This window comes from Python bivittatus, unplaced genomic scaffold (assembly GCF_059951505.1).
Source record: "Python bivittatus isolate LINGU-HERP-01145 unplaced genomic scaffold, Pbiv_v1 ctg000310_np1212, whole genome shotgun sequence".
In the NCBI taxonomy this organism is placed as follows: Eukaryota; Metazoa; Chordata; class Lepidosauria; order Squamata; family Pythonidae; genus Python; species Python bivittatus.
This window is the reverse complement of record NW_028277054.1, coordinates 8,490,729-8,518,035: the sequence shown is the minus strand read 5'-3', so window position 1 is coordinate 8,518,035 and position 27,307 is coordinate 8,490,729. Positions and strand designations below refer to the sequence as shown.

At 44.0% G+C, this 27,307-nt stretch overlaps 1 protein-coding gene across 1 annotated transcript in view; it reads left to right on the top strand.

Moving 5' to 3' along the window:
- The window catches only part of ARHGAP33 (Rho GTPase activating protein 33), a 35,307-nt gene that overhangs the window by 3,203 nt on the left and 4,797 nt on the right, over positions 1-27,307 (top strand). Inside the window, exons 2-21 of the mRNA XM_088140019.1 lie at positions 7,417-7,511; positions 8,265-8,349; positions 8,506-8,589; positions 11,356-11,493; positions 12,016-12,108; positions 12,926-13,048; positions 13,339-13,416; positions 14,125-14,191; positions 15,458-15,517; positions 15,658-15,807; positions 16,481-16,583; positions 17,134-17,278; positions 20,952-21,034; positions 21,183-21,290; positions 22,216-22,361; positions 23,348-23,537; positions 23,883-24,028; positions 24,720-24,794; positions 25,634-26,194; positions 26,733-27,091. Of these exons, the coding sequence (XP_087996145.1) occupies positions 7,417-7,511; positions 8,265-8,349; positions 8,506-8,589; positions 11,356-11,493; positions 12,016-12,108; positions 12,926-13,048; positions 13,339-13,416; positions 14,125-14,191; positions 15,458-15,517; positions 15,658-15,807; positions 16,481-16,583; positions 17,134-17,278; positions 20,952-21,034; positions 21,183-21,290; positions 22,216-22,361; positions 23,348-23,537; positions 23,883-24,028; positions 24,720-24,794; positions 25,634-26,194; positions 26,733-27,091 (2,889 nt within the window). The remainder of the gene's footprint in view (positions 1-7,416; positions 7,512-8,264; positions 8,350-8,505; positions 8,590-11,355; positions 11,494-12,015; positions 12,109-12,925; positions 13,049-13,338; positions 13,417-14,124; positions 14,192-15,457; positions 15,518-15,657; positions 15,808-16,480; positions 16,584-17,133; positions 17,279-20,951; positions 21,035-21,182; positions 21,291-22,215; positions 22,362-23,347; positions 23,538-23,882; positions 24,029-24,719; positions 24,795-25,633; positions 26,195-26,732; positions 27,092-27,307) is intronic.

Sequence of the window (27,307 nt, the reverse complement as noted above, 5' to 3'; positions counted from 1 at the left end):
TAGCCAACCAACCATGCTCTTTTTGGTGTTGTGACATTACATGCTCTTCCTTGGTTTTCTGTCCCTTTGTAGGAAGCTTTATTCTGTGGTTACCAAGCATGAAGCTTCAACTGGATTGAATGGTCTTACTAGGTTTTTTTCCCTCCTCTCTCTCTTTAGTTGTACAGTTGTTAGGATTCTCTGACCCTGATGTTAACCTCTACTATGGTGGGGTAGTTTCATTTTGCCTTCATAAAGATTGGCCCTCTGGGAATTAACTTTATGTCCTAGAAGTGGGCAGTTTTCAGATCTCCAGATTTAAGGACAGCTGAACCATTCAGTATGCTGATTGACTTGGGTGGAAGCTGAAGTCCTGTGACATGTGGAGGACTAGAGTTTACCTGCCAAGATGTGATATAAATAAATGCAGAGTTTGGAAAAGAAAGGAGCCCTGGACAATTTAAAACCATGTAAAGACACTTGAGTATAGAGTGAGTTTTTGCAGAGTCTTTATGAAATGCTTTTTTTTAAAAAAAATTGTTTTACATATGTTATGGAGAATGTCCAAAACTTGGTGAATGTTAACAATACAGTAAATACTCAGAGCCTCAGCTACACATTTCACATCATGTGAGCACTGACAATCCCCTATGGCTCTCCAGATAACCATTTTATAGCCTGCTTCGGCTGAGAGCTGACTTGTCTCAACCTGGCTTCTATTTAATGGGAGAAACCAGGTGTTGAAGTTAGGCAGAATGAGCCCCTAGCTTTTCACAGTCCATGATGAAAAGCTCCACATGGGTTTGAGATATTGGCTTAGAAAATTGATGATGGAGCAAGTTTTGATATTAAGTCAGAGAGGTACTTTCCCTGAAATTGCACACAGTAGGGAAAAATAAACACAGGAGAAAGTGGTTGCTTGCTTTTTTGGAGATCAACAGTGGCCCTTGTCAGTTTGGGGCGTGATTTCGTGGATAGCAGCGAATAAAGGAAAGTTGCCACATGATGTGCATCAGTGGCATTTCAGAGGCAGCTCCTTTTTCCGTATCAGCACCAGATTTCCAAATAGTACTGATATGTGTCCTAGAACCCAAGATTTGTTACAGTGCCTCGGGAAATCAGCTTTTTTGTTAGACTTGTCTTGTAGCCATCCAGACCGGAAAGAAGTAATCCAAAGATCAAGTCTCTCAGGAGTTTTGATTCGTAATATTTATTAGCAAGAAGGTTAAGCATATAACTCAAGAATTCCATCAAGTGTTCTCTTTTCAAATGAGAAACCTCTATAAAGTGGCAAGGTTCTGGTTCATTTTCTCAGTTTTTTGGTGTATGAGGGTTGAGTCTTTTGGAAAAATGGTGAAAGGCAGACCGCCTCTCTTCTACATCTACTAGATGTTTTAATAATGTGCAAACCAGCCCTCATGCTTACGATCCAATGTAGACTTCTGAAGTACAAATCGGGATTTTGTAGATGAAGATTCTCAGTGATTCTGCTACGATCCTTGGACTTGAGCCAACATAATATATTGGCTTGACTTGGGTTCCGTTGCCCATTAGTTGTAGCACTTACTGGGTGATCTCAGCCAGGACATCATCTCTCAGCTCTTATTTACGTGCTCTATTTTCTAACTTTAAATTTATTTGTTTATTTCTATTTATTATCTTGTAAACGTACTGTGAGGAAGATACCAACATCCACCCGTTCTGTTTCTCAGCAGCTCCTATGGAAACATGATTACTGTTTAAAAATCTCCTCAAATTTTATAGCTTGCTTTTCAGTCCCAGTAGATTCTTAGTATGGCTTATGAGGCAATTAAAATAGTGTAAACAATTTTTTAAAATTACCGTAAAGATGTAATTAGCTGACAGCAGACCAATTTTTACCTGTTGCTCCAAAGATGCCAAACAGCACCAGGCAGATCTAAGGATAGAATTCCAGTCCTGGGGTGCCATTTGGCTATTTCCTCCCAATCAGAGGCAATTAGCCATAAACACAGACTAGATTCATGCATTGTACTAAATTATAATGTGAATTTTTTGGTTATGACTTAAGGTGGAGTCAGAACCCAATTATTGTGGCCTGTAAGCAATGTGATCTGTAAACCAATTGCACGTCTTGAATAAATCATGTGTAGCAATGCGTCTCCCCCTCTTCTCTCTTGGGGGTCCAGAGGGACCTTTGCCTGGCTGGTTGGAACCTGGCATGATCTGGGGGAGCTTGATGGGTCTCTTCCCTTCAAATCCCAGTCTCTTTGCCAACCAACATGGCACTGTAGATGCCTCTATGTAGGCATAGGAGGGCCAAACTGGGGGATGTTTGTTGTTTCCCAGGAAAAGAAAATCAGAGGGGGAGGAAGAAATGTATCCAATGACATTGCAGGTTGTTTTCATAATGATAACTTTGAACAGCTTAATTAACTCTCACCAAGTGAAAATTTCAAAGCCACCTTGAGTCAGTGACACTCCCTCATCCAACAGGTCTCCTTGTGCATATCATAGCTTCCAGGGTGGTCTATATGTTGTCCCACTTTTTTTTCCCGCCAGAAAACAGTTCCTTTGCTGTCTCCTCGCTCTCAGTGCAATCCCTTCTCCTCCCACACCTCCCTGCTGGACCCTCTCCCTCTGGGCTTGGTCTCTTTTTCATCTTTTGGATGGTTCTCTCTCTCTTCCTCCCTTGTTCACCTTTTCTGCTGAAATCTCTCAGTTTCCCCTTCTTATCTAGGCTGGGCTCTCTGATTGGTGGAAGGCCTCCTGCCAGCCAAAGCTGGGAAACCCTAATGGCTCTCCTCACTGGGACTCAAGTGTCTTTTAGGCCCCTCCCACTGGGTGGGTTCCTTCCTTCAGGATTTGATTTCAGAGGCTAATTTCCCCTTTTGGGTCCCATTGCACAAGAACGTCATTAAGACAGATAGTTACAGAAGCCATGGCTGTTAGCTGTTAGTTAGAAACAGCCATAGAGGCCACCTAGTCCTAAGGTGGAGAACGTGTTGCCTTCCGAACCTTGAAGTATAACTTCTGTCATTCATGATAATTGGTCATGCAAGTCAGAGCTAAGTTGGAATTCATTGTGCCTGGAGGGGCACTGATTCTCCATCCCTAACTCTCCTCCGACTACCTGTTGATGCAGAAGATTCACTGCTGTAGCATCCCTCAAAAGATCAGGCAAGATAAAAGTATTTCGAAAGATCTTGTGGGACTTCTTAAGAGATGCTGATTTCTGAAGCTTTTCTATTTTTTTTTTTAAATAACATCCGCTTTTTGAATTCTGTATGAAAATAAGATGGGGAGCTAATTGCAGTTGTGTTAAGCCAGACCCAGTTGGTTTCGCAACTTCCTTTTTGTATAGCGTTATAAAGACCAAAGGAAAAATGATATTTTCCTTCCAGGATTTTACATCCCTAATTTCGGGCCTGTTTCAATTTCCAAATGACCTTCAAAGTTAATTTAGTGTACCAGATTCCAAACTCTGGTCAGGCTTTTCCTGTCCAGGAAAGATTTAACGTAATTTGCTTGCACTGTTTTTGTAGCAAAGTTAGCTGAATTGTGTCTCCTTTTTATCTGATATGTGGTAACTGTGCATTGTTTGAACAGGCACAATTCTGTTTAAATGCAAGTTTCAGAGGGTGCCACTATTAGTTGGTGAGGATGTTGGGATTAGGGACTCTGTTTTTCCCCAAGGAACTTGAGGTGACATACATGTTTCTCCTCCCAACTCTACTTTATTCTCATAGCAAGTCTGAGGTAGTGCCTTCTCCAAGGCCATCTGATCAGTTTCAGGAATAGTGCAGCCATTAACATTTTGATCTCCCCTGGTTATAGTCTGACACCCTGTCCACTACACAATAGTGCCTGTCATATATTTAGAATATGCTCTGAAGGAAAGGTTTTGAGGAGAAGGTCCATGGTTTGTATGGAGCTACATGGAGCTCAAAGTCTGACTTGATATCTGATGGTCCTCCAAAGGATAATCAGAAAGAGAATTTCCAGAAGGCAAACAAGAAAATGGAAAATATAGAGGGAGGCTGGAAAGAAGATTAGAGAGAACAAAACAAATTTTTAAAAAGGCAGGGGAGAAATGTTTCAACTGATCATGCATCCTAGTACGTGATAACTTCTCATTCAGTGGTGCATATGTTTCAGAAGTCGTCTTTGCATAGTGTACAAAGACAGTTAATTTGATTTGATTCAAGTTAATTCACTTGGTTTAGTCACTGCCCAACTCCAGAATGGCTCTGGGCAAAATAAAATACAATATGAATAAAGAAAAACAAGATAGATAAAGAATAAATAAAAAATAAGGAACAAGATGGTGAATTCAGCCAACGCCATGGAAAACGTGTACAGTACAAGCATATACAATTCATGTGCTTGCCTGGCTCTTTGTGCAGCATTTCTGCATGGCTCAGCCTCCCTGCCTGTGGATAACGGCTTCTGCTGCTTTGCAGAGTTTTTCCTGTTGGCCCAAGTTGTTTCCACTTTGGGTTCGGTGAAGGATTCCTCTAGCAGTATGGGACAAAGACTTACTGAATGGGACTTCATCTCACTGGTAGAATAGTTGCTTCACATGAAGTCTCCCCTAGGTGCAATCTTGACATTTTCACTTAACACAAAGCTTGGGAAATTGCAGCTCTTCATGTTTTTCTGTACTGCAACTCCCAGAAGTTCTGGCCAGCTCGAACAATTAAGAGGATGCTGGGAGTTTTGGTTCAGGAACATGTAGAAAGTCACAGGTTCTCTACCATGAGTTAAAAGGTTCATGTTGTGTTATGATAGGAGGGCTTTCTGCTTGTGGCCCTGAAGTCTTTCAACAGCTCTTGCACATTTGAGTTACAACCGGTTAGCTGCGTTCCATTCCCAGGATGTCCATGAGACTGGAGATGAGTCAAATAATACATATACCCAAGTGAAACTTTGCAATCATTTTTCTACCTTAGTAGTTTAAATGCAAAAGATTATAATGAATTGAATGGGAACTATAGAGGTAGAACAACTGCTTTCTAATCAGAAGATCTCAGCTTCAACCTCTGGTGTCACCATTCAAAAAGGAAAAGACAACAAGATCTCTGTGTGAGCTCTGATGCAGGTCCTGTATTCCAATATATAATCAGGAAGTAGCATAAACAAAGCATTGGAACTGTAAAATTAGTAAAAGATTCAACTATCTAGATTAAAAGTCTGTGGAAATAAAGCTGTATTTTTAGCACCTTTAGTAGATACAAATGGGCATCTCCAGTTAGGATCTTCTGGAGATTGGGTACCATTACCTAAAAAGCCCTACTCTTATTGTCACCTCTTAATCTTCCAAAGGGAGATAGATGGATGAAGCAACCTGACCACTTCCAGAAGTTGTGGAAACCGTCATCGTCAACTTGAGTCCTTATTGTCAAACATCAGAGATTCTGCTAATTAGAACACAAAACGCCAGAACGATCTCTGGTGGTTCTCTCCAATATGAGTGAATGTGCAGCTTCGTAGGATAGATGGTAGTTCTTCATCTCTTCTAGTCCTGGCCCTTTATAGCAGTCTTCTCCAGCTTGATCCTATAAGATGTTTTGAGCCATCATTCTTACGTATCACCTGCCAGAATTGGATATGATGCGAGTTGTAGCTCAACATATCTTGGGGGTACTCAGTACTAGAAGGCTGGTTTAGAGTTGGGAGATCAAAACCAGCTCTTGGAGCATTAGCCTATTGATTGTAGGACTTGAAGATCACATAGACTTTTGGGTTTCTGGGTAAAAATCTAAAACGTTTTAGAGGAGCCATGTGGTAGTCTCAAAAAAGTGTTCTCCTTCCCCAGAAATGCATAGTAAACACTTCATGTTTCCCCATCTTCACAAGTAACAGCCTGGAAGGAGGAGCAGGGAAATTTTAGGCATGTGGCAATACCAACGGACATGTTGTTTTACAACACATGACTTTGAAAGAAAGAGGAAGATTGCTGGTTTGAAGCTTGCCCAGTGATCTGTCAATTTCCAGTTATAGTTTACATTAACAGCAATGTAGTTTCCGCATCGTGAGAAGAATTGCCGTGCTCTGCTTTGATCATACATTGAGTGGAGGGCTTTGTTCAGTTATTAGAACTTTAGCACTTTGTTGAATTCCACAAAGTGGGAGGAGCCTGCAGTAAGCTGCAGAGATGGTGAGAGCCTCAGAGACAGGCTCTATAACGAAGGATTGAAGGGACTGGGACTTGATAGGTATTTTCAGCTATGTGTAGGGTTACCATAATTTATTTTATTTGGTTTTATTCCAGTTGATAGACCTGGTTTCAAGACAGGGCATTTTGATTTATTGATTGTACGGTCTATTTGATTGTAGAACAAAATGTTTTACAAGAGAGTGGACTCACCATGAGAATGTTTAAAGCAGGAATCAGAGACGCTGGATTTTAAAGGAGTAGTCATTTCAGGACTAGATCACCTTTTAACTCTTATTCAAGGCAAATTGTGAGCTCACCCATGGTACCATTGGAAGCAATATAGCTTCTTCCCTTCCTGGTTCCCTTCAATGTATAGTTCATTAGAAGAAACCTGTATCTCTCTCTCTCCTGTGCCATGCAGCAGAGGTAGATGAGCAAATCAGCTACTATAATTATTAACATATTGGACCTAGACTGGGAAATGCTTGCATTAGGAATCACCCTTGGGTTGCAAAGTTCACAGGGTCACCTACCTCATAAGGTTCTTACAAGGAAAAAGGGAGGGGTATCCACATTTTTATGCCATTGAGTTCCTTGGAGGATGGGCGAGGTGACAATGGTGATGATAATTTTAGCAGCTAGCTTGCCATGGGCGTGTATTCCATTAGTTAAATATACATTCTTTTCTATCAGAAGCATTTGATTGAATGCTGCACTCCAGTGTAAACATGTTCGCTGTCATGCATTTACTCTCTAAGGTATTGTTAAAATCACTTTTTCCTGTTTGCAGCAGCTTGTGCCCAGAAATATCTAGAATTAATGACACCTTTTCCTTGGTCTTCCCCGAAGCAGATTTTCAGCATTAAAAGACCCCAACAAGACAGGGTCTACTTTTGGTACAGGGTGGCAGACTTGGGATTGGAGTATTACATCTTTTGGAGGCTGTTAGTTATCACCAAGAGAAAGATATCTGTCAAAAAAATGTATTTCTTCCTGTGCAGCCACTCAAGACTTTCTGGAACATATTTGAGGAGTGGGGAGTGGAGGGGGTGAAACGGGGGGAGGGAAGAAGGGGAAGTTCTGTCGCATGAGCGGAGGTCTACTTACACCACATTAGAGAACAATTCCTGAGATTATCTGCTTGAGCCCCCATGAAATTTCTCCGACAGCTATTTCTTCTCTTGGCTGTTGGATGGAAATATAGTACAATAGCTGAGCTAAGACAGTGACCTCTGGAGAACATTTATGAACCATGCACCATGAAATTTGTGCATACTTTGCTTGTTTTAACCACACAGGCTCGGAGCACAGACAGCATTGATGCAACAGGCGAGGGACAAGTCCGTACTTTGGGGAATGCCACCAGTAACCTCAAGGGAAAACCAATCAAGAGGTAACTTTGGGGCAGAGGAAGTACCGAGGAACATAGACTTGTGATGTGTAAGCAAACTGAGATCTGTCAGCTCCTTCCAGAGGGAGAGCTTTCCAAAGCTCATTCCAAAGATATTCTGCAGTTAGTTTCTCTTTCTGTTCATAATGGATTTGCTGCAGCAAGAAGAAAAATAGAAGCGGTAGTAAAATATAGGAGGGTCCCAAATGAAAGGTGCCACCCCACTGGTGCTTGGTAACAAGCCTTGAGTGTATCAAGGTGACTGCATAATAAACTCAAGCCTGAAAGCATCTTGATAATGAAGAAGGCTTCTGAAGGCATTCAGGATTCCCCAATTTGGGGCCCTCCAGATGTCTTGGGACTTCTTCTCTTAGAATTCCTAGCCAGCATGCTAGGAATTCTGGGTCTTGCAGCCCCAGCACATCTGGAGGTTCCAGGTTGCAGAAGACTGGCTTACATCAAGCAATGGAATTAAAATGGAGATAAATACAAAGAGAGGGAGAGGCTCAGGAGATCACAGTAAGGCTGGGCTAGGAGTGGTTGCTTTTAGTATTTTTCCTAAGACAGAGATGGAGAAGTTACGCTTCCCAGGAGTCCTAGCCAGCATGGCCAATGATAAAGGGTGCTGGTAGTTGCAATTTCACAGTTTCTTCACCTTTGTCTTAGATCATAATGCCTTGGCTTCCTCATGAGATTGAAATTTGGAATTTTCAATTTGCTTGATTCATTTTCTAGGGTCTTTTTCTTCCTTCACAGACTTTCCATCACACGAGGCCACTTCCCCAAGTTGACTGAATGTGCCCATTTCCACTATGAGGCTGTGGACTTTGGACACATCCAGGTGCGTGAGTGCATTCATCCCTCCCTTTTCCAAGGATATTGGACCCAAATATCCCTTGGATCCTGGATCTCTTTGACAAACTGGGCATTTGGTAAGTGGGCAGAATGACGTTAAAACTGAAACACCCTGTAACTGCTTTTTGTTTGCTCCTTCCAGCTTCAGTTTGCCCCTGATCAAAATGAAAACCTCAGCAATTTGGAGGAGGGGAGCCTGTTGTTTCCTGTTCAGGTAACCTGTCAGGTGAGAGTGACAACAATAGTGGGCAAAACCTGTTGAGTTGGTTTCCTTGAGTTACACTCTCTTATCATTTGGAGCAGGGCTTTCTATTGATTAGTTGCTGCTACTCCAAGAAGGAATTATAACAGTCAAATAATATATAGTGCTTGACTTATGACCATTCATTCAGCAACCGTTCAAAGTTACAGCGGTGCTGAACAAAGGGACTTACAACCTGTGCCCAAAGTTACGGCCATTGCAGCACCCCCACGGTCACATGATCAAAATTCAGGTGCTTGGCAGCCCACCCACACAACTGCAGGGGTGCTTCAACTCCCCCCTACCCACCTATCTCTCCCCCCATCTATGCCCTTTTGGCCCCCTGCTGCCTTGCATTCTGGGCTTCACACTGCAGGAAAAAAAAAAAAAGCGAAAAGCAGCCCCAAAGCCACAGTGTGCCAAAAAGCCTCTTTACACTGCGCACCTGGGCTGGGCTGGGGCTGGGCTTTGTGCTGCGGGGGGGCGGGGGGGAGCAGAAAGCAGCCCCTGAGCTGTGGTGCACCAAAAAGTCCTTTTGCCCAGCCCCAGCTTGGCCCAACAGCCAAGCTGGGCATGCCTCAGCAGCAGCAGGAGCAAGAAGATAGCAAAAGTCAGTTGGTGTGGCAGAGCACGGGGTGGCAGGGACCTTGTAGCACAGGGTGGCAACGGCGACTGAGGCTGGGACTGGGCTGGGGTGGCTGCAGCTTCCCAGGGCCTGGCAAGGTAGGGTGCAGGATGGCCAAAAGGGCAGAGATGGGGGGAGATAGTGGGTGGGGGGAGTTGGAGGCAGTCCCTTATCTTACTGAGGTTTGGGGCTGGGAGGGACCAAGCCTGGAATGGCTTGGATTGGGGTGGCTTCTCAGCTAACAACCAGTGGAATTCGGTTAATGATGGCAACAGGGAGTGCTGGGATTGGTGTTGCTGAGCAATGCAGTCATGTGACGTCTCACTTCATGACCGCATCATTTAGCGATGGAAATTCCAGTCCCAATTGTAGTCATAAGTCAAAGACTACCTGTAATGTATGTATTGCCCAAACTCTACTATAGACATAAAGCCTGATCTGGTTAGGACTATTTATTTATTTGTGAGATTTCTATGTCACATTTTCTGTAGAAAATCCAAGTTGTGTACAAAGTGCTCCTTCCTCTCATTTTTTTCCCCACAACAACACATCTATGAGATATGTTGGGCTGAGAGAGAATGGCTAACCCAGAGCTTCCATGGCTGAAGGTGGGCCCAAACACTTGAACCACTACCACATATAGTTCTCATAAGAACTGAGTAGATTTATGCGTGCTGCATTTGACATACAATTAAGTTTTTTAGTTAGGTTATAATCATTCTATTTGTCCAAGAAATCACGGGAATTACAGTATAGAGTTTGAAAATGAGGGGGGTTAGGGGTTACTGATCACTTCCTAGCAATCTTGAAGACTACAATTCCAGTATTCATGATATGTGTGGGGAGGGTGAAACCACACAACTATTAACCTGGAATAAAAGTATATACATTTTGATATTGTCAGATTTCACAAGTCTTATCTGAAGATGCGGAGGAAAGGGCACCATTTCCATACAGCGAGATAATCTATATTTTTAATAAATAAATGCTACTTAACATGAAATAAATAAATAGAGACTATTTTTAACAGCTGGTCTTTCTTTGGGAATCTGCAATATGGAACATTTTCTATCACAGTAATGACATGAGCATAAATAACAACTGAGGCGATTTTGGCTGGTGCTTTGTTCTTTTCTTTGAGACAGCAAACTAAGATATTTTTTCTTCCTGGCATTTTACTTGAAAAGTGTGTCTTTTTTTAGATCTAGAGGGAAAGGAAGCTGTCATTCAGATGCTGTCATTGAGTTGTTTGCTGTCCGAATGCGTTTGAAGCTGGCTTGGATTTGTTCTCACTGGGCAGAGGATTTTGGGGCTAGCATTTTAATTATGTCGTATTTTATTTTAACTCACCTATGTTGATTAGCCTTGGGATATACATTTGGGAAGAATGGTACATAAATAACGTGGTGCAGAGGAGGCTAAAAGCTGCAAAATAGCAACATATTTAGGGTCCATCAGTCTTGAGTATCTGCTGTTTTTATTTCCAATCATACTTGATTCAGCCAAGCAGATCTTTGATTATTGGATGGATGGAAGAACATTGATGGATGTGGGTTTCAGCTTCTATACATTCAACAGGTTTTCTGCACAGAACTAGGGCCTTTCATAGACCGCCCCCCCAAGAATATGGGTGGGAATCAGCCATGATGGACTTGCCAAGTAGAGGCAGCAGCAACAGGAAATTGAGTAGACTAAGACTATACCATTTTACTTTCCCATAATGCCTCTGTATCTGGGGGTAGTGCAATATTGGCAGTGCTCCCATCAGCAGAGGACAGCTGGACATGGGAGTTACCATATGTTTCCCACAATACCCCTGCTTCAGTGTTGAGCCAAGGCATTGTGGGAAAATAAAATGGCAGCTCTCAGCCCCTCAGTAGTTGGGATCCTCTCCCTGGCCAAGGATGCCTGCAACACGCTGAGTCATAAAAAAAACTATTTCAGATGAAAACTGATTAAATTTAGCAAGTAGTGCGAATGCAGCTACTAGGCCTAATGGCCCTGGTTAAGCATGCCATGTGAACTTAGCCATCCTGATACATTCAGGTTGGTTGACCCTGAATAGCGTTGACAAGCTTCAGTCTCGCTTGTAAACTCACTTACAACGTTTCCTTTCTTTGCTTCAGGGGAAAAGTTGGCAGGTCCATCGCAGCTATGAGGAATTCCGCACATTGGACGCTCACCTGCACTGCTGTATCTTTGACCGGCGCTTCTCTCAGCTGCCTGAACTGCCACCCCTCAGCCACGTACAAGCTCATCCTGAGGTGACTGTCTGGGAGCCATTTTGCAGTTCGTGTGCGTAAGGGAACACATTCTCTCGCAAGCTACTATTTCCCGGTCCTTGGGTTGACCTGTAAGTTCAGCAAAGATGAAGATAGCCGGACTTCTTCAGGTCTGTTGCTTGGGAGCAACCATAATGCGTCATCTTGCGATGATGAATGATGGAAGCGTGATCAGAGTAGTTTCCCGTTACACTGGCGCATCGGCCTGTTATGCCAACGTTTGAGGGGGAAAGCCCTCACCTGGAATAAATGAACGGGTCGTAGCTTAGAATGCTCGTTGGGGGAATTCTGGGCATTGAAGTCCACCCATCTAGTTGCTGAGGTTGAGAAGAACTGCTCTTGAAAATAGTTGCAGTTCAAAGTGAACATCACTGGATAAGGTGAACTGCTGTGAAGAATTTTCCCAAAAGCCCACCCCTCTCTCAAGCTGTTGCTGTTTCTTCTTGAGACTTGAATTTGGGAATGACTATACCTATTTACATTATTTATTTTGCTCCCTTACAGATGCTGGTGCCTATGGTTTCACAGTATCTGGAGAAGCTTTCTGCTATTGTGGATAGCAATATCAATTGCAGCCCAGTTCTCACCTGGATGGAGGTGAGAATCCAGAGGATGTTTGGTCGACTGGAGGCCAGCCAATTAAAGATGGGGGGAGAGGGGCAGAGCACATGGCGATTTATTTATTTTATTAAATGTATACCAATTCTGTAGCAACTTTGGCAATGACACCACCTAAGTAATTGGTGCCAGAGTTCCCAGAGGAGATTGTGTTTGTAGGCAGACATATCAGGGTGTAGAAATGCCAGGAATAAAAAAGCTTATTTGCTGTTTTTTCATAAACCGCATTTCCATTTCTCAGCAGTAAGCTGCCAGAAATTGGCAGAGTGATTTTGAATGACTGCAGCTTCCCCCCAGAAAAGATGCTGAAGCCATATGTGACCTGCAAGTGGTTCATCCTTAAAGTAAAGCATGTCTAATGGCCGATCGTCATCTTTGTCAAATTCATAAGCAAATCTGTCTAGACTATGTCTGTTCTCTCTGCACTGCATTGTCATTTGACTAAATAAATGCATACATGTAACTCGTATGAGAAGCTTAGAGTTTTTCAACACATCGGTTGAGCATCAGATTGGGAAAGGCGCATTTGTGTATGAAATGCTTGAAATGCATTGTGGAAAAACTAAATGAAGGCACCGTTGCCACCCTGTAGATGGGTAATGTTTTCAGGAGCAGTATAGATACTCCAGTTGTATTTTGGTTATCAACTGAACTCCTGCCTTGAAAAGCAAAATTGCCCTGCCAGAAAACAGGTAGCAACCCTGTACCTATTTTACAACCCAGTTTTAGGGGCCTGAAACCCAAAGGACATTCCAGATGCATCTCATTAAGCTGTCTTCTTCTTGTTTCATTTCAGCTGGATAATCACGGCAACCGACTGTTGGTGAATGAGGAAGCTTCGATCAATGTTCCTGCCATTGCAGCTGCTCACGTGGTTAAACGTTACACCGCGCAAGCATCCGATGAGCTCTCTTTTGAGGTGAGCGCTGCCAGCAACGCACATTACTTCTAACAGCCTATCTTTGTAGGCACATGGTTCTCGAAGCTTGTCATGCAACCAACTGTTCCATCTCTGTTCCTAGATAAGATGCTGTTTGGAAGTGCATTTTCTCTTGAGCAAAATGAAAGCAGCGCACCAGCGCACTGCTTTTCAAAGACGTGGAGGATTTTCCTCCTTTGATGTATGGGCAATAAACTAGGATACATCTATGTGATGTTGAATCTCTGTGCAAGATATCTAATCCTTTTTAAAAAATCTGTTTGGCATAGGTTGGAGACATCATTTCCGTGATTGACATGCCCCCCAAAGAGGATAGGAGCTGGTGGCGTGGGAAGCATGGATTCCAGGTTGGACTTCATGAGCAAAGAGGCTATGTAAATGAAACTGGGATGTTTGGCCACCACCATGTATTTGACATCCACGTGGGGTTAAATGGTGATTCCCAACGTGGTTAACTTCCAGGTGTATGGATTTCAACTCACTGAACTCTCCAGCCAGCATGGCTAGATTGGAGAGCAGTGCACAAGAACTGTCATGTCCGCTTTTCCTCTGCAGAATGGTCCAGGACAAGGCAGCACATAAAGAAATGACAGATAAGCAACAGGATTCTTAACTCTTTTTCCAACCCATCCCTTTCCCTTTGAACTCTCCCCCACTTGCTGTCATTTGAATGCCTTTGTGAAGGAAGGAATTAGAGGAATCATCTGATAACTGCTGTCTAAAATATTTCAGCACAAAGTAAACTGATTTTTAAAAGCCCAGCTAGCTCCCTTTCCAGTTTTAGCCCTGTGCTATTTTTCCAGTCTCTTAATTAATGCTAAAATACTTTCTAGTCTTCTTTTAAAAAGTTATTAAATTAATTGTGCAGTGGTATTGAAAAAGTGTGGATCAGTGTGTAAGCAGTATCCATTCAAAATGGGATCTGGCTGGATTTGCTGCTGCAAAAATTCTCTTTGTCCTCCGTGTGAATGTAGAATGAGTGTAAACTATTCAAGTTATTCCCATAATGGTGGGACTTTGTTTGTAACCAGAGAGATTCTGTTATTTTTTTCCAGGTGGGTTTCTTTCCCAGTGAATGTGTAGAGCTATTCTCAGAACGTCCTAGCCCAGGAGTCAAACCAGGTTAGTGCATCCTGTGCTCTGGATTTTTGTACCAAGGTAAGGGAATGAGCTAAATGGTCTATAGTCTTCTTTCATCCTCCTGTCTAGCAGTGGAGTAATGTGTAGTTGGGCCTTGCTAAAGCAAATATCTAAGCAGGAGCCATTGTGGAAAAGTTCCCCCCTCTGGTTATCAGTGAACTAGTTTGAGGTGGTGGAAAGAGCTGGAGAAGAGCATAGGATCCTAGAATTCAAGAGTGGTAAATGTCATTTACACCATCAGGGCGTACCCTCTGAGTAGTGCAGATATCAAACGAAAGCATCACTAATAAATGTCTATCCAGCTGCTGCTTGAAAACATCCAGCAAATGGGAGCCTCCTCTCTCTAGAGGTCTTTAATTCCATTATCAAACTCCTTATAGCACAGGAGGTTTTTCATTATATCCAGAGTGTTATTAAGATGATGGTATCCGTCCATCCTACTAGGTTAGATAGGGTGGGTGCATTCCAGGTCCCCTCCCTTAACAATTGTCATGCGAGGGGATCTCAGAGGCACACCTTCTCGGTGGCTGTCCCAGCCCTTTGGAACAGCCTCCCACCTGAGATCTGAGGGTCCCCTACCCTTTTAACCTTCCAGAACACCACAGAGACCTGGCTCTTCCAAGCATCGGGCTAGGATGGGGTTTGAGCTGGGAGCTTGTTTGGTCTGGCACCTGTGGAAAGGGTGGTTTTGTTTTTATCCTTGTTTTTATTGCTTGTTGTGAGCTGCCTAGGATCATTATATATAAATTCTGTAAATAAATAAATACATCACCTTCCTCTAATGAAAGTCTATTTATTCTGTGTTTTGCACCCTGAGATAAGAGCAATGGCCTTCTTTTGTGTGCTACCATCTCAGCTACTTGATGAGTTTTATTTTACCCTCTCAGTCTTCTTAAGGCTAAATATACTTAATTCTCTTAGTCTGCTTTTGTAGCATTTCATTTCCATTTCCCTGATGATCCTCCTTGCTCTTCTCTGAATCTGTTCCACTTGGTTTGACTTGAAATGGTCTGGAGACTTATTCAATAAACTGTTTACTCACTGCTTCCTTGGTTTGAATGCTTCTGGAAGCCTCATCCCCAGAATGGGAGGTGAGGCGTAAGAGGATGAACCCAACCTGTCTGCGAAGAAGGCTGCCCTTAGGGCTGTGTGTCTTTCTTATTCTCTCCCCCCACCCCCCCAGAGATGGGGCTTGCTTTCTTACTTCTCTCTGAAAGTTTGCTGCTTTATTTGTGTCTTCCTATGTAGATGCAGAGGGGACAAGCTGCGCCTTCCCCAGGACTCCTGGCCTCCTCTCCCCAACCTCAGGTGAATTACAACCTAAATGAAATAGGGGAAGATGGGAGCTAATTGTCAGGCTGGGAGGAAGGCTGGCTGAAGACTTTGCCTCCTTGCTCCTAAGCTCAGTTCTACTCCATCTTCCCTCTCTGTTTTTCGTTCTCTTCCAGTGTCTAAGAAACATGGCAAACTCATTGGGTTTCTTCGTACTTTCATGAAGTCTAGGCCCAGTAAACAGCGCCTGAAGCAGCGGGGAATCCTCAGGGAGAGGGTGTTTGGCTGTGATTTAGGAGAACACCTCAAAAACTCAGGCAGTGATGGTGAGTTGGCTCTTCTGTAGTACAGGGAGAATGGCTGGTCTCCTACTAGCAGAGTTTCATTTTCCATTGCCTTCCTCCAAGGAGCTGTCACTTCATGGCCTCTCCCCACCCCACCCCACCCCACCCACCCTACCCTCATTTTACTTTCACAATCACAGATTTGTGGCAAAGTTCACCCTACACACTTAACTAGGATGGTTACAAATCTAGAGGCTGTATTCACACCACATGGTCAGCTTGGCTAGTTTTAACCTTGGTTAATTTTATTTTGTGGCTTAGTATGCTATATGAATCCAGACTATTGGAGTTAATTTATGGCTCAGTGAATTCAGAGAATCAATTAATTCATCAAAAGAGTGTGTGTGTGTATCTTCCTCCTCCTCCTCTTGTTGATGTCATCATCATCCTGAATCAGTCCATTGCAAGATGAACCCCTCTTCACAGAAGGTTAGTTAGAAGTGTGTGGGTGTATAATTAAACACTTTGAAAGGTACACATATGTACATGTACATACACATTGTCTCTCTCTCTCTCTCTCTCTCTCTCACTCACACACACACACGGATACAATATTCCCAAATGATGTAATGTTAGCAGGAACTATCGGCCCTATGTTGTCTGTTTTTTTAAGAATTATGAAGACAATGTACATGATTTTTTTTAATTATGCCAGTCCCCCAGGTATTACGCTCTTGTTCTGATTTCATTGAGAAGCATGGCATCGTGGATGGCATTTACCGTCTCTCTGGTGTCTCCTCCAACATCCAACGTTTGCGGTGAGCTGTAGACCATGGTGGGGCAATAAGTAGAGCTTGTAAAGGCAAGGCAAAGAACAACTAACAAGATACGTATATAATGGGCAGATTTGTCTATGTGTATATCTCATACTTGTCTCCTTTCTTGTATAGTAAAGTTCCACCCTTATTTTGTTGTATACATGAGTTAAATGTGAGTGGGCATCTCACCACGTGCATCAGAGATGAAGAGCCTGAGGACTTCTTCATGGCTCTCCTCCAACCAGAATGTCTGAAAATTGCTCTTTTGAGGCAGAGTTAAAGAAAAATGGTAGCATGCATTCTCAGATAAGATTCTCCATACTTTTCTTCCAAAACTCAGGAAAAACTAAAAAATCCTAATAAAGTAGACCATGACCCCACTGGCTTTGCATCATTGATCTGGCTATTGTTGTCTTCCTACCAAAAGGGTTAAAGTAGCCCCTGCCCCCGCCTAGGGCGACCAAAGGTTTTTCTACTGCAGCCCTCAATAGATATGGCAATGAATCCATGCAACTGCTCTCTAATCCATTATCTCTCTCTCTGTCCCCAGGCATGAGTTTGATAGCGAACGGGTGCCCGAACTCTCCAAAGATGTTTACTTGCAAGACATCCATTCAGTCAGCTCTCTCTGCAAGCTGTACTTCCGGGAATTACCAAACCCTCTGCTCACCTATCAACTCTACAACAAATTTGCTGTAGGTTTTAAAAAACGTTGGAGAAGGTTCCCTTTCTTGTAGCTGCTGGCTCCAGTGAGCTGTATCTTAGCAGCTCATTCTCCTGTGCGAGTTTCTGACAGTGTGTCTGGATGAATGGGAGGCTGCCTCCTCAATGCATAGATTTTCATGCACCTTTCGTTGAGGGTTCAGTTATGCAAAAACACCTGTGTCTTTTTTTTTAATAGAAAAACATTTTGCACGCGCCTCCGAGTGTTATAACTCTGTTTAAAAAATCCCTTTATTTATTCTAATTGTTGGATGTCCTTCCTTCCTTCCTTCCTTCCTTCCTTCCTCCCTCCCTCCCTCCCTCCCTCCCTCCCTTCCTTCCTTCCTTCCTTCCTTCCTTCCTTCCTTCCTTCCTTCCTTCCTTCCTAAAAGAATCAATCAGCAAAGAAACACCCTGCAATAATAAAGATAATTGAGGGTTAAAAAGCATTCAAAGAAAACAAACAGAAGGCCAAATATATTACTGTGAAAGAATCAGTAACAACAGAGGCCTTTCCTAAAAACTGCCTAAGTGATAAGAGGAAAGGTGAGATGGGTGCAGGTGAACTTCCTTGAATCATCATGACATAATCTTGGTGCCACAAACTGAAAAGATACTAGTCAATAAGAGAACCCAGAGCAGAATGCAAGCTGAACTGGCCGCATGTCTTAAATCCACATTTAAGCAATGTTAATAATAATGAAGGCTTTCACGGCCGGAATACGATGGCTGGTGTGGGTCTTCCGGGCTGTGTGGCCGTGTTCTGGAAGTTTTGTTTCCTAACGTTTCACCAGCATCTGGTGATGCTGGCGAAACGTTAGGAAACAAAACTTCCAGAACACGCCACACAGCCCGGAAGACCCACAGCAGCCATCGTTAATAATAACACTCATCTACTCATGTGAGTTTGGGTACCTATTTTATGGACCCAGTCATTTTTGCTCACCTAGTGACTCGAGTCTGCATCTACTGGAGATTCAAATGGTGAAGAGAGAGCTGGCACCACTACTCGACTGCCTCTGAGCTGCAACGCCCTTCTTAGGTAGAACAGTGGAAGTGGGAGCTGTAGAACAAAGGGAGGGAGAGGGAGGAGGTGGAAGAGCGGAGTACAATTACACTGCCCGCCAACAGTTGTGCTGCCTACATAATAAGCAATTTCTCCTGCTCTATTATTCCTTTGTATTACCTGCTCTTTGTGTGGTGCTATTTTAAGCTGAGTTAACTCCAATTCCCCTCCTCTTTTTCTTTCTTCCTCCCATTCTTTTCCATTCTCTTTGAACTGTTTTTCATTTGCCTTGGTGGTATTTCTTATTCACAAGAAAGAGGCAGTCTTGCCAAACCCAGAACTTCAGTTTGTTGCTCAGGGATAGTCCTAACCTTGAGAGGGATTTGACCACCCCACTTCCCTGGGTGTTTCAGACCCCTTTTCTGAACTTTCACTTTAATTAAAGCAAAGCAAATGTTATAATCTCTTGCCCTTTATTGTAGAAATGTGTTTTCCCCTTCATAGCTCCATTAAACATAGCAGCTGGAAGCTATAGGCTGTAAGAAACTTAGTCAGGCTTTAGGGAAAAGTGAAGACTCCTTTGAGTTTGGTTCAATACCTGGTGAGTCCATGGACACGTCCATATTGGTTTCTTTAATTGTAGTTAAAGTTAGAAAAGGGTTGCCATTTTTTTCTTCTGGATAGTTTTTGACTTCCCCACCTAGGTTTTAATCTTGGTATTTTCTGGTAGTCTTCCACCCAATTATATACCAATTCCAGCTTTGCTTAGCTTTGGGGGATCAATCATGGTTGGCTAAATACTGCCACCTGCTGTTGACAATCAAGCTTTCATCCCATTGAAGTCAACAGGACAAGATAGTACAGTAATTAGTCATTTTAGTCCTATGGAAAGCAGCAGGGTTGAAGGGTGATTAACTTAGTTTGGCTGTAACTACTTTTGAATTCTAAGAGAAGAAGCTGAGTCCTACTTTATTCTTTGGGAAAGTCTGTATATGCTGCAGGCAGTGGTGGCCCTTGGTTCACATGTGTCATCTCCAAATTGGTCTGAACTAGCGTGCGACTTAAAAGACTAAAATGGTTGCGAACAACGTAGCTGGTTGTGAATCCATGAGGGGCGGCGTGCAAGATTAACACTGGTGGTCTTCTCACAACCTTACTTGCCTTATACACTTCCGTCCCATTATTAGTATTATTATTATTATTAGATTTTTATCTTGCCTTTCCTTCCTTCACGCTGCTGCTCTGAGGCTCTTTGGATGCTCTTTCCAGCCATTTATCTGCACTCTTGTCAGCTCTGCTAAAAGAAACATTTCTATAGGTATACAGTATATAGGTATACACTCTCTGCTGTCTCAGTCCCCTTGGTCAGACTTGGGCAGAAAGTGTGGGGCAAAGATGAGCATGTCAGAACTTCAGATGAACTTTGGTACTATACGGAGTGCCATCTGTGGACTCGATTCAAAGGCGAAGAACGCACAATAGATTCATCACATTTAGTCTTTACTGTGATCTTTAATCCCCCTCCTTCCTCTTTCTAACATTCCAGTGAGTTTCTTACCCTCTTTTCTGCTTTTCTGAAGTTACTGTTTTTTGGGATTTTTTTGCACACTGATGCAGTTTTGGATAGTTGTTTCATGGAGAAAAACTTAAAGAGAAAAATTCTGTGTGGGGTTTATGTAGCTTATATATTTCTGATGGGTTTTCCAAAGAAAAACGGTTGGCATTCACAATCAGCAATAAGCTAGGATTCCGAAGAATTCTGATTCATGATCAGGAAAGTCTGCTGGTGCATCTTGAATTAATATTTGCTGCTTTATCTTTCCAGTTCATACATAACGCTGAAGTTCATCTTCCCCAACCTGGTGCCTTCCAGATATATGGAATGACATCCCCATTATTTTCTTCATGGTAGAAGAAAGGCAGAAAGTGAAATGTATTCTAGACCAGTATTTCTCAACATTGGCAACTTTAAGTGGACTTCAGTTCCTAGAATTTTCCAGCCAGCATGCTGGGGGAATTGAAGTCCACACATCTTGAAGTTGCCAAGGTTGAAAAACATTGTTCTAGACAGAAAGTAAACTAGGTGAAAACTAGATGCAATTGTGAGTGGTACTTCTTGGCCTCGGGATCATTGGCAATGCAATTAACAATTTCATTTTTCAGACCTGAGTCTCCATGCCTAAGATCCAGTCTGGATGGAGTATAAAGCTTGCTTGGATCTAAAGATTATCTGCTAAACCCTTCTTTCTAAGTGATTACAGGTTTTCCCCACAACTGGCTTTGAATTTCCCTTGTAGGAACCTAAATATGGCATGTAAGCCTTCCAGGGACAGATTAAAATGACTATCTCCAATTTAATACCTTCCAGATATATTAAATGTCAGCTCCCATAATCATCCATGAGCACGGTCATTGGAAGGTACTGTTCCAAATGTATACAATCCTTCTGCCTTTCTTCCCTTATCCTTAAATTTGTTGTTTGCACATTATTATGAGGTCGACTGTATCCCAGCTACAAATCTGAATGTGATGAAAGACAATATAAAAATAGCAGAAATAAAAAGAGCCTATAAGTATGCTGACATTGGCATGTTTCACTTGTGACTTGGTTGCTCTGCTAACCTCCATTCTCTTCTTCTTTTTTCCTCCCCTTCTTATAGGAGGCTGTATCAGTTTCTGGCAACGAAGACCGCTTAGTACGGGTGCATGATGTTATCCAGCAATTACCCCCACCACACTATCGGTAGGCATGGTTGGGGAAGTGGATAGACGCCAAGAGAACGGAATAAAATGGTTGGGGAGGTCGGATGGGGAGAAGTCTCTGAAAGGGAAGAAGGCGTAATGTGTTGAAGCAGACTCTATCTGTAGCAGCTTCTGCTCTATCCCAACAGGACCCTGGAATTCCTGCTGCGGCATCTGGCACGCATGGCTATGCACAGTCAAAACACCAGCATGCATATCCGCAACTTAGCCATCGTTTGGGCACCCAACCTGCTGCGGTGAGACGCCCAGACCAATGGCCCTGCATTGGTGCTCTCTCTGCAACTCTGCCTTGCACCATCTCCACTTGCCTCTGCGCTGTTCTCCAAATATTTTTTAAGTGACCAGGCATTCTTCCCTATGCTAACCTTGCCGCCCGTGCCCCAAGTCATGTAGCTCAGCCTTTCTCCCGGGGAGAAGAAGCCATAACTCTTGAGCATCACTTGGATTTCTCTGCTTCTTTCCCACCATCTGACTTGAAGGAATGGTGGTGGGGCTTGGCCCCCGCTGGGATTTTGCCAGCAGCCATTCTGTAGTAGACCTTTTGGCAGGCTTCAGAACTACTTTGGCCCTGTCCTGCATCAGGATGGTTCAAAATCAGCTGAGTGGTTTCCTGCCATTTTTCAAATTTGTTCGATTTATACTTTTCCAATAGGCTTGTGGTAGTTAAAAAAAAAACAGGATCCCAAAATGCTTCAGGAAAACTGTTTCAGAAAACCTTGGTTCCACTGATTTCTGTAGTGTGGTCCTAGCCACGTTATATCATTGCCCCATCCCCTGTAACATCTAGTCCCCTGCTCCTCCCCTGCCAACCAAAAGGTTGTCTGTCTCTGCCCTAACCAATCTGAAATGCTCCTTTGGCTTTTACTAGCATTTCATCTTGCCCGTCTGCCTGCCTTATTCTGCCCCATCATTTACCCATAATGCCGCCACCTCATGATTTTCCCATAATCCCCCATGGTGTACTGCTCCATCTGCACTCATGAGGGTCTTCAATCATGATGCCTTTTGGATTTGGGCTGCCCTTCCTGCTGTCCTGGGGCTGTGTGGTGCCCCATTTATGCCATAAACACGGCTTCCTGGGCCTCAAGCATCATGCTCTTCCCACACAGGCCTTTCTATTGTCTGATGGGGCTGATCATCCCCTCCCCCTTTTTATACCAGATCGATGGCTCTGGAGTCAGTTGCGCAGTGCGGAGCCGATGCCTTTCAGGAAGTCCGAGTTCAGTCCCTCGTGGTCGAATTCCTCCTCAGCAACGTTCAGGTTCTCTTCAGCGACACTTTCACCTCCATTGGCAAGGACATCACAGGTACCTCAGCAAATGGCTCATATTTGCCAGGTTGCTTAGAAATCTTTTAGTAACCCCTTGGTGGCTTCTGCACAGTACGTGTCCCAGAAGTTCTAGGGAGAGAAGCTCCAGTTCCAGTGACTCTCGATTATAAGAGCAGCATGGCTTCATTTCGTATCCCTATCTATCTGGAAGGGATAGGAAAGAGGAAGGTGATTTAATCCAGTTTTCCTTCTTAGACAAAAAGCCCTGTTTCTAAGCCCCCCCCCCTTTCCTCAAATGTCCAGTTAGAATAAAGAGAATAGAGATCTTTATTTGAACCTGGATTCTTTGGGCTTTTTTGTGCCTCTGAGTCACGTTTCTGACTCCTGGCAACTGCCTAGACTAGTCCTTGCAGTTTTCTTGGCAAGGTTTTTCAGAAGTGGTTTGCCATTGCCTGCTTCCTAGGGCTGAGAGAAAGTGACTGGCCCAAGGTCACCCAGCCAGCTTTGTGCCTAAGGTGGGACTAGAAACTCACAGTCGCTTGGTTTCTAGCCTGATGCCTTAACCACTACACCAAACTGACTCTCTCTGGATATGTTTAGTTAGATGATGATGATGACGACAACAACGATGATAATGATGATGATGATGATAACAAATCTGTCTTACCCAGGTCCTTGGAAGGACTTGATAGGTAGATAAAAATGCTAAATCCAGTCTAAACATCTGTCTGACTGTGTGACCAACCATAAATAATGAGGAGGAGGAAGAGGAGGAGGTGTTAGCCTGGCCATTTCTGAGACCAGTTTTCCTAGGAATTCTCTAGCTCCAGGGATTTGTAATCACCACATATTGATCTCTTTCTGTTTTTTAAAAATAATCTTTGTTTTATTATACTTATGTGAGTCTGCCTCTGAAATAACTAAGCATTGTGTGATGTTTCTTTTTGGACTTGAGCCCAATTCTAATTGGATGGAACACCATGATTTTTACATCACCTTACTTCAACTTATCTCCTCGAACAGGGTGTTGCTTCCTTCCTCGACCCAAATCCCAGTTGGTCAGCTGCCCTTCCACCCGCTTGCTCTCCCTTGAAGAAGCACAAGCACGCACCCAGGCCCTCTGCAAGATCACCAAGCTAGAAGCCAGACGTGAATCCCCGGATCCACAGGAGCAAGGGAAGATCTCTGCTGTCTTGGGATCACCTAACACTAGGTAATTGCTGTGCCCATGGACCGAGGTGCCGAACCTCTAGAAACTAGGTGCTGGGAACTAATGACAGCTAGTTACTTATCAATACTTGCTGTTGAAAGAGTATGGTGATTTAGGGACACAGTTCTCATGTTTTCATGAAAGACCATTATCAGATTGTTATATGCAGTGAATTTGCAATACCTGCTATGTGGGGATTCCTTCCTTCCTTCCTCACTAAGAAACACAGTGAAAAACTATAGCCCCTTTTGAGAATTAGCAGTCAACCTCAGTTGCTGAATCTGATCTGGAATAGGACTGAGCTGTTGCTTGGCGCTGATTGCTCTGAGATGACCTCTCACTCTGCAGGCAAAAGACAGAAAACAATGGGAGGCTGCGGAAGATATCAGGAGCTAGTTGGAAGACTTTCTTTGCCATTGGCAAGGCACCGGTCCCATTCCGCAAAAAATCACATAGATTGGGAGAGCTTTTTGGGCTTGGAGAATCTTTACCAGGTAAGAAAACTGCTCTGTGCGCCATTTTTATCACTCCTAACCTGTGTGTCATCACAAGCACATACCTATTTCCAAGCTTCTCATGAGCTGGAACAAATATGGGAAATTATGGCCTGCTAAATGTTGCTGAACTGCAACTCCCACCATCCCTGCCAGTGACTAACGGTCAGGAATACTAGGAGCTGTAGTTAAGCAACTGGCGGAAGATCACAGGTTTTTTGCCCTTTGGCTAAACTTCTGCTTTTCTTTTTTCTCGAAGGACCCAGAACCACAGATACTCAGTGCCAGGATTTCACAATGTGCTAGACTCAGCAAGGCTAAAACGGGGTTGGCTTGTTTGCGGTTCAGCGTGTTATGGAAACTTGGCCAGTTTTTTTTTACCTTGGTGTGTGGAACAGACCACCACTTTAAGCCCTAAGAAGGTTTATTTGTTTGGACATGGCACATTATATGAATATAGCATTTGTGTTTTGTTAACCTATGGGTTTTACATGTTGTGTTATTATGGCATAGTTCTGATGTGAACAGAATGGGATGGAACCAGATTTGGCATATATCCCATTATCTTTTTCCATATGTTAAGTGGGAAAGATTAGAGTTCCATGGACAAGAAGTCAAGGAGAGATTGCAAACTTGTATCCTTTTTTAGAGGAATAATGACCATCTGCTCCTTTGCCCTCTCTTTCTATAGGGAGTCAGGGTGAGACGGTCACCTTGCGATCAGCCAAGAGTGAAGAATCTCTAACATCTCAGGCCAGTCTAACAGGTAATGGCCACCTCGTGTGCTGAATCTACATGATTTTTCTCTATCAAAATGGATTGCGTGAACCTAGAGTGACCCTCACAAAACGTTGCTTTAAAGCACTGTTTCCCAAGTGTGGCAACTTCCAGATAAGTAGACTTCAATTCCCAACATTTCACAGCCAGCAAGGTCATTGCTGACAACTTCAGGAGTTGATGTCCAGTTAGCTGGAACTTGCCAAGGCTGAGAAAGCTTTCATTAGAACGACTGCAGCCTTTCCAAATGAAGAGCTGTATCTATCCTCCTGCTTGACAGGCAAGCAGTGTGAATATTGATCCGTATGACAGTTTTTCATTGCTCTCAGTTCCTGGGTTTGGCATTAAACCAGATGTGTAGGAAGCCAACTGTTAGGAGCATTTTGTCTGTGGTAGTCCCAGAACTTTCACCTGCTGTCAAAATCAGTGGCTGATCATTTTCTGATCTGAATGGCGGCTGCTCTCCAGGTTCTGGGGAAGGCTTTTTCATCACCTGCTACCTGATCATGCTAGGCATTAAACTTAAGACCCTCTGAATGTGAAGGATGTTCTTTACCATTGAGTTATAACTCCTGCAGTGGGAATGCCACCATTTTCTTCTGAATCTTCTGTAGTTCGACAAGAATCTGCTAAGCATTGACTGCTTTCTACCATGATCTGGGTCCATGCAGTTGGTATGCAAGCAACCCGTTCTTCAGAGACAGAAATATTACTCTTCACAGTGTTGACTTCTGCTTCTTTCTTACTCCTGGACATGTAGCCTGTTGAGTAAAAGGACTGGAGAGCTTTGATCCATGTAGTTTCTTTCTTTTTGGGTCTTTGCCCTAGGTCTCCCCAAATTGCCTTGCTTGAGACGTCCACATTCCAGCAGTGATGCTTTCCCGGCCCTCAAACAGTGCCACTCATGTTCCTCTCTGGGGTCTTCTGTGTCTGGCCACGGTGAAGGCTTGGCCACTGGGACAGATGATGTGGCTTCCCGTCGGCGTTCCTCTTGGCTGGAAGGTGACTCAGAGCTGGACTCAGAGTTGGAATTAAGTCCTCCTGGACTTCGTGGGCTGGACTTTGACCCATTAACTTACCAGTGTAGCCATCCTGTGCAGCAGCCTTCGCTCTCAGATGACTCCAGCTCACCGAGTCCTGTTGCAGCTCTCTCGCCCTGCTCGCATCCCAACATTAGCAAAGATACATCAGAGCCGTTGCCTGTCTCCTTGCCTGACAAGGTGCTGGAAATGTTTGCTGGTGGGGAGGCCAGAGGGCTAAGCATGCATGCCTCCCCTCCGCATATGATCTCCATGCTCCTGAGTGCAGCTGGTGGACAGCTCAGCAACACTTGTGAACGCGAAGTCCGTGGCAAGATTACACAAGCCAAAGGTCGCGTGTCTCCACCCAGTAAGTACTTTTTGCTGCTGTTTGTGATGATTACCATCATCGTTGCTACGTTTAACATACACAGTGGGTAGAATAAACATAACTTCCACCTATAGGCAAACTGCAGGTCCCAAAATGTTTGTTTCCTGTCCGCAGAGCTCCAGAGATTGTATTGCCAACATTTCCTACAAGTTATCAGTGAAAAAAGCATCTTTGGGGATTAACACACAACAAAACCCCCTTCTTCCCTACAATCAATACCTCCCCAAATTCTAGTCCTGCTGTTTGTGTGATGCCCTGTGGGGTTGGGCGGGGATGGGGGGCTGTGGCCTCAAGATGTTGCGGAACTGCAACAGGAAGCAGTCTGTGGGCGAGGGGTGCTGGGAATGCGACATCTGGAGGGCCATCGTTTCCCCAACTCTGATGAAGGTTCAAGCATTCCAGCCCAGATTAAGTGAAAAACTTGCTTGCGTCGTGTCCTCCTTCCTGCAAAGCTGGTGCCCCTTTTCCTAATGCAAGAACCGGTCCTGATTGTGTCCTCTTTCTTCTCCTAATTCAGGTCCGAAGTCTGAAGCCGCTCCCACATCTCCCGGTGCATTGTCCGTGCTGCGGCATATCCCTCCACCTCCTCCACCCAAGAATCCGGCTCGCCTGATGGCGCTGGCGCTAGCTGAGAGCGCTCATCAGGCAGCCTTGCAGCAAAAACGACAGGCCAGCCTGAAGCAGAGGGAACCCCGGACGCATTTCCGGCGCTCTCTATCGCTGGAGTGCAAGGCAGGGGAGCTGGCGAGCGGAGCACAGGCGCTCTACTCCATGGTGCGCCCGAGCCCCAAGGCCTCTGGCCTCTCCTCGCTCCAGGCACAGGCCAGGGGCAGGAGCATCGGCAGCCAGTGCCGCAACCTCCAGGGAGGAAACCAGGTGAGGGATCTGCTCACGAAGGGCTGGGACAGAGCTGGGCCGACCTTGCCGTTAGGAAGGGTGCAGATTTTGGAACGTTTCTAGAAGGATCTTTTCTGGTTATTCCTCGCTGCATTTTTCCTGCTGCGTTGAGATCTGGGCCGAGAGAGAGGGCGTTACGTAGCCCAAACTTGCCTTGATCTTCCTCATGATCAAGAGGAAGCCCGTGCTGGTTTT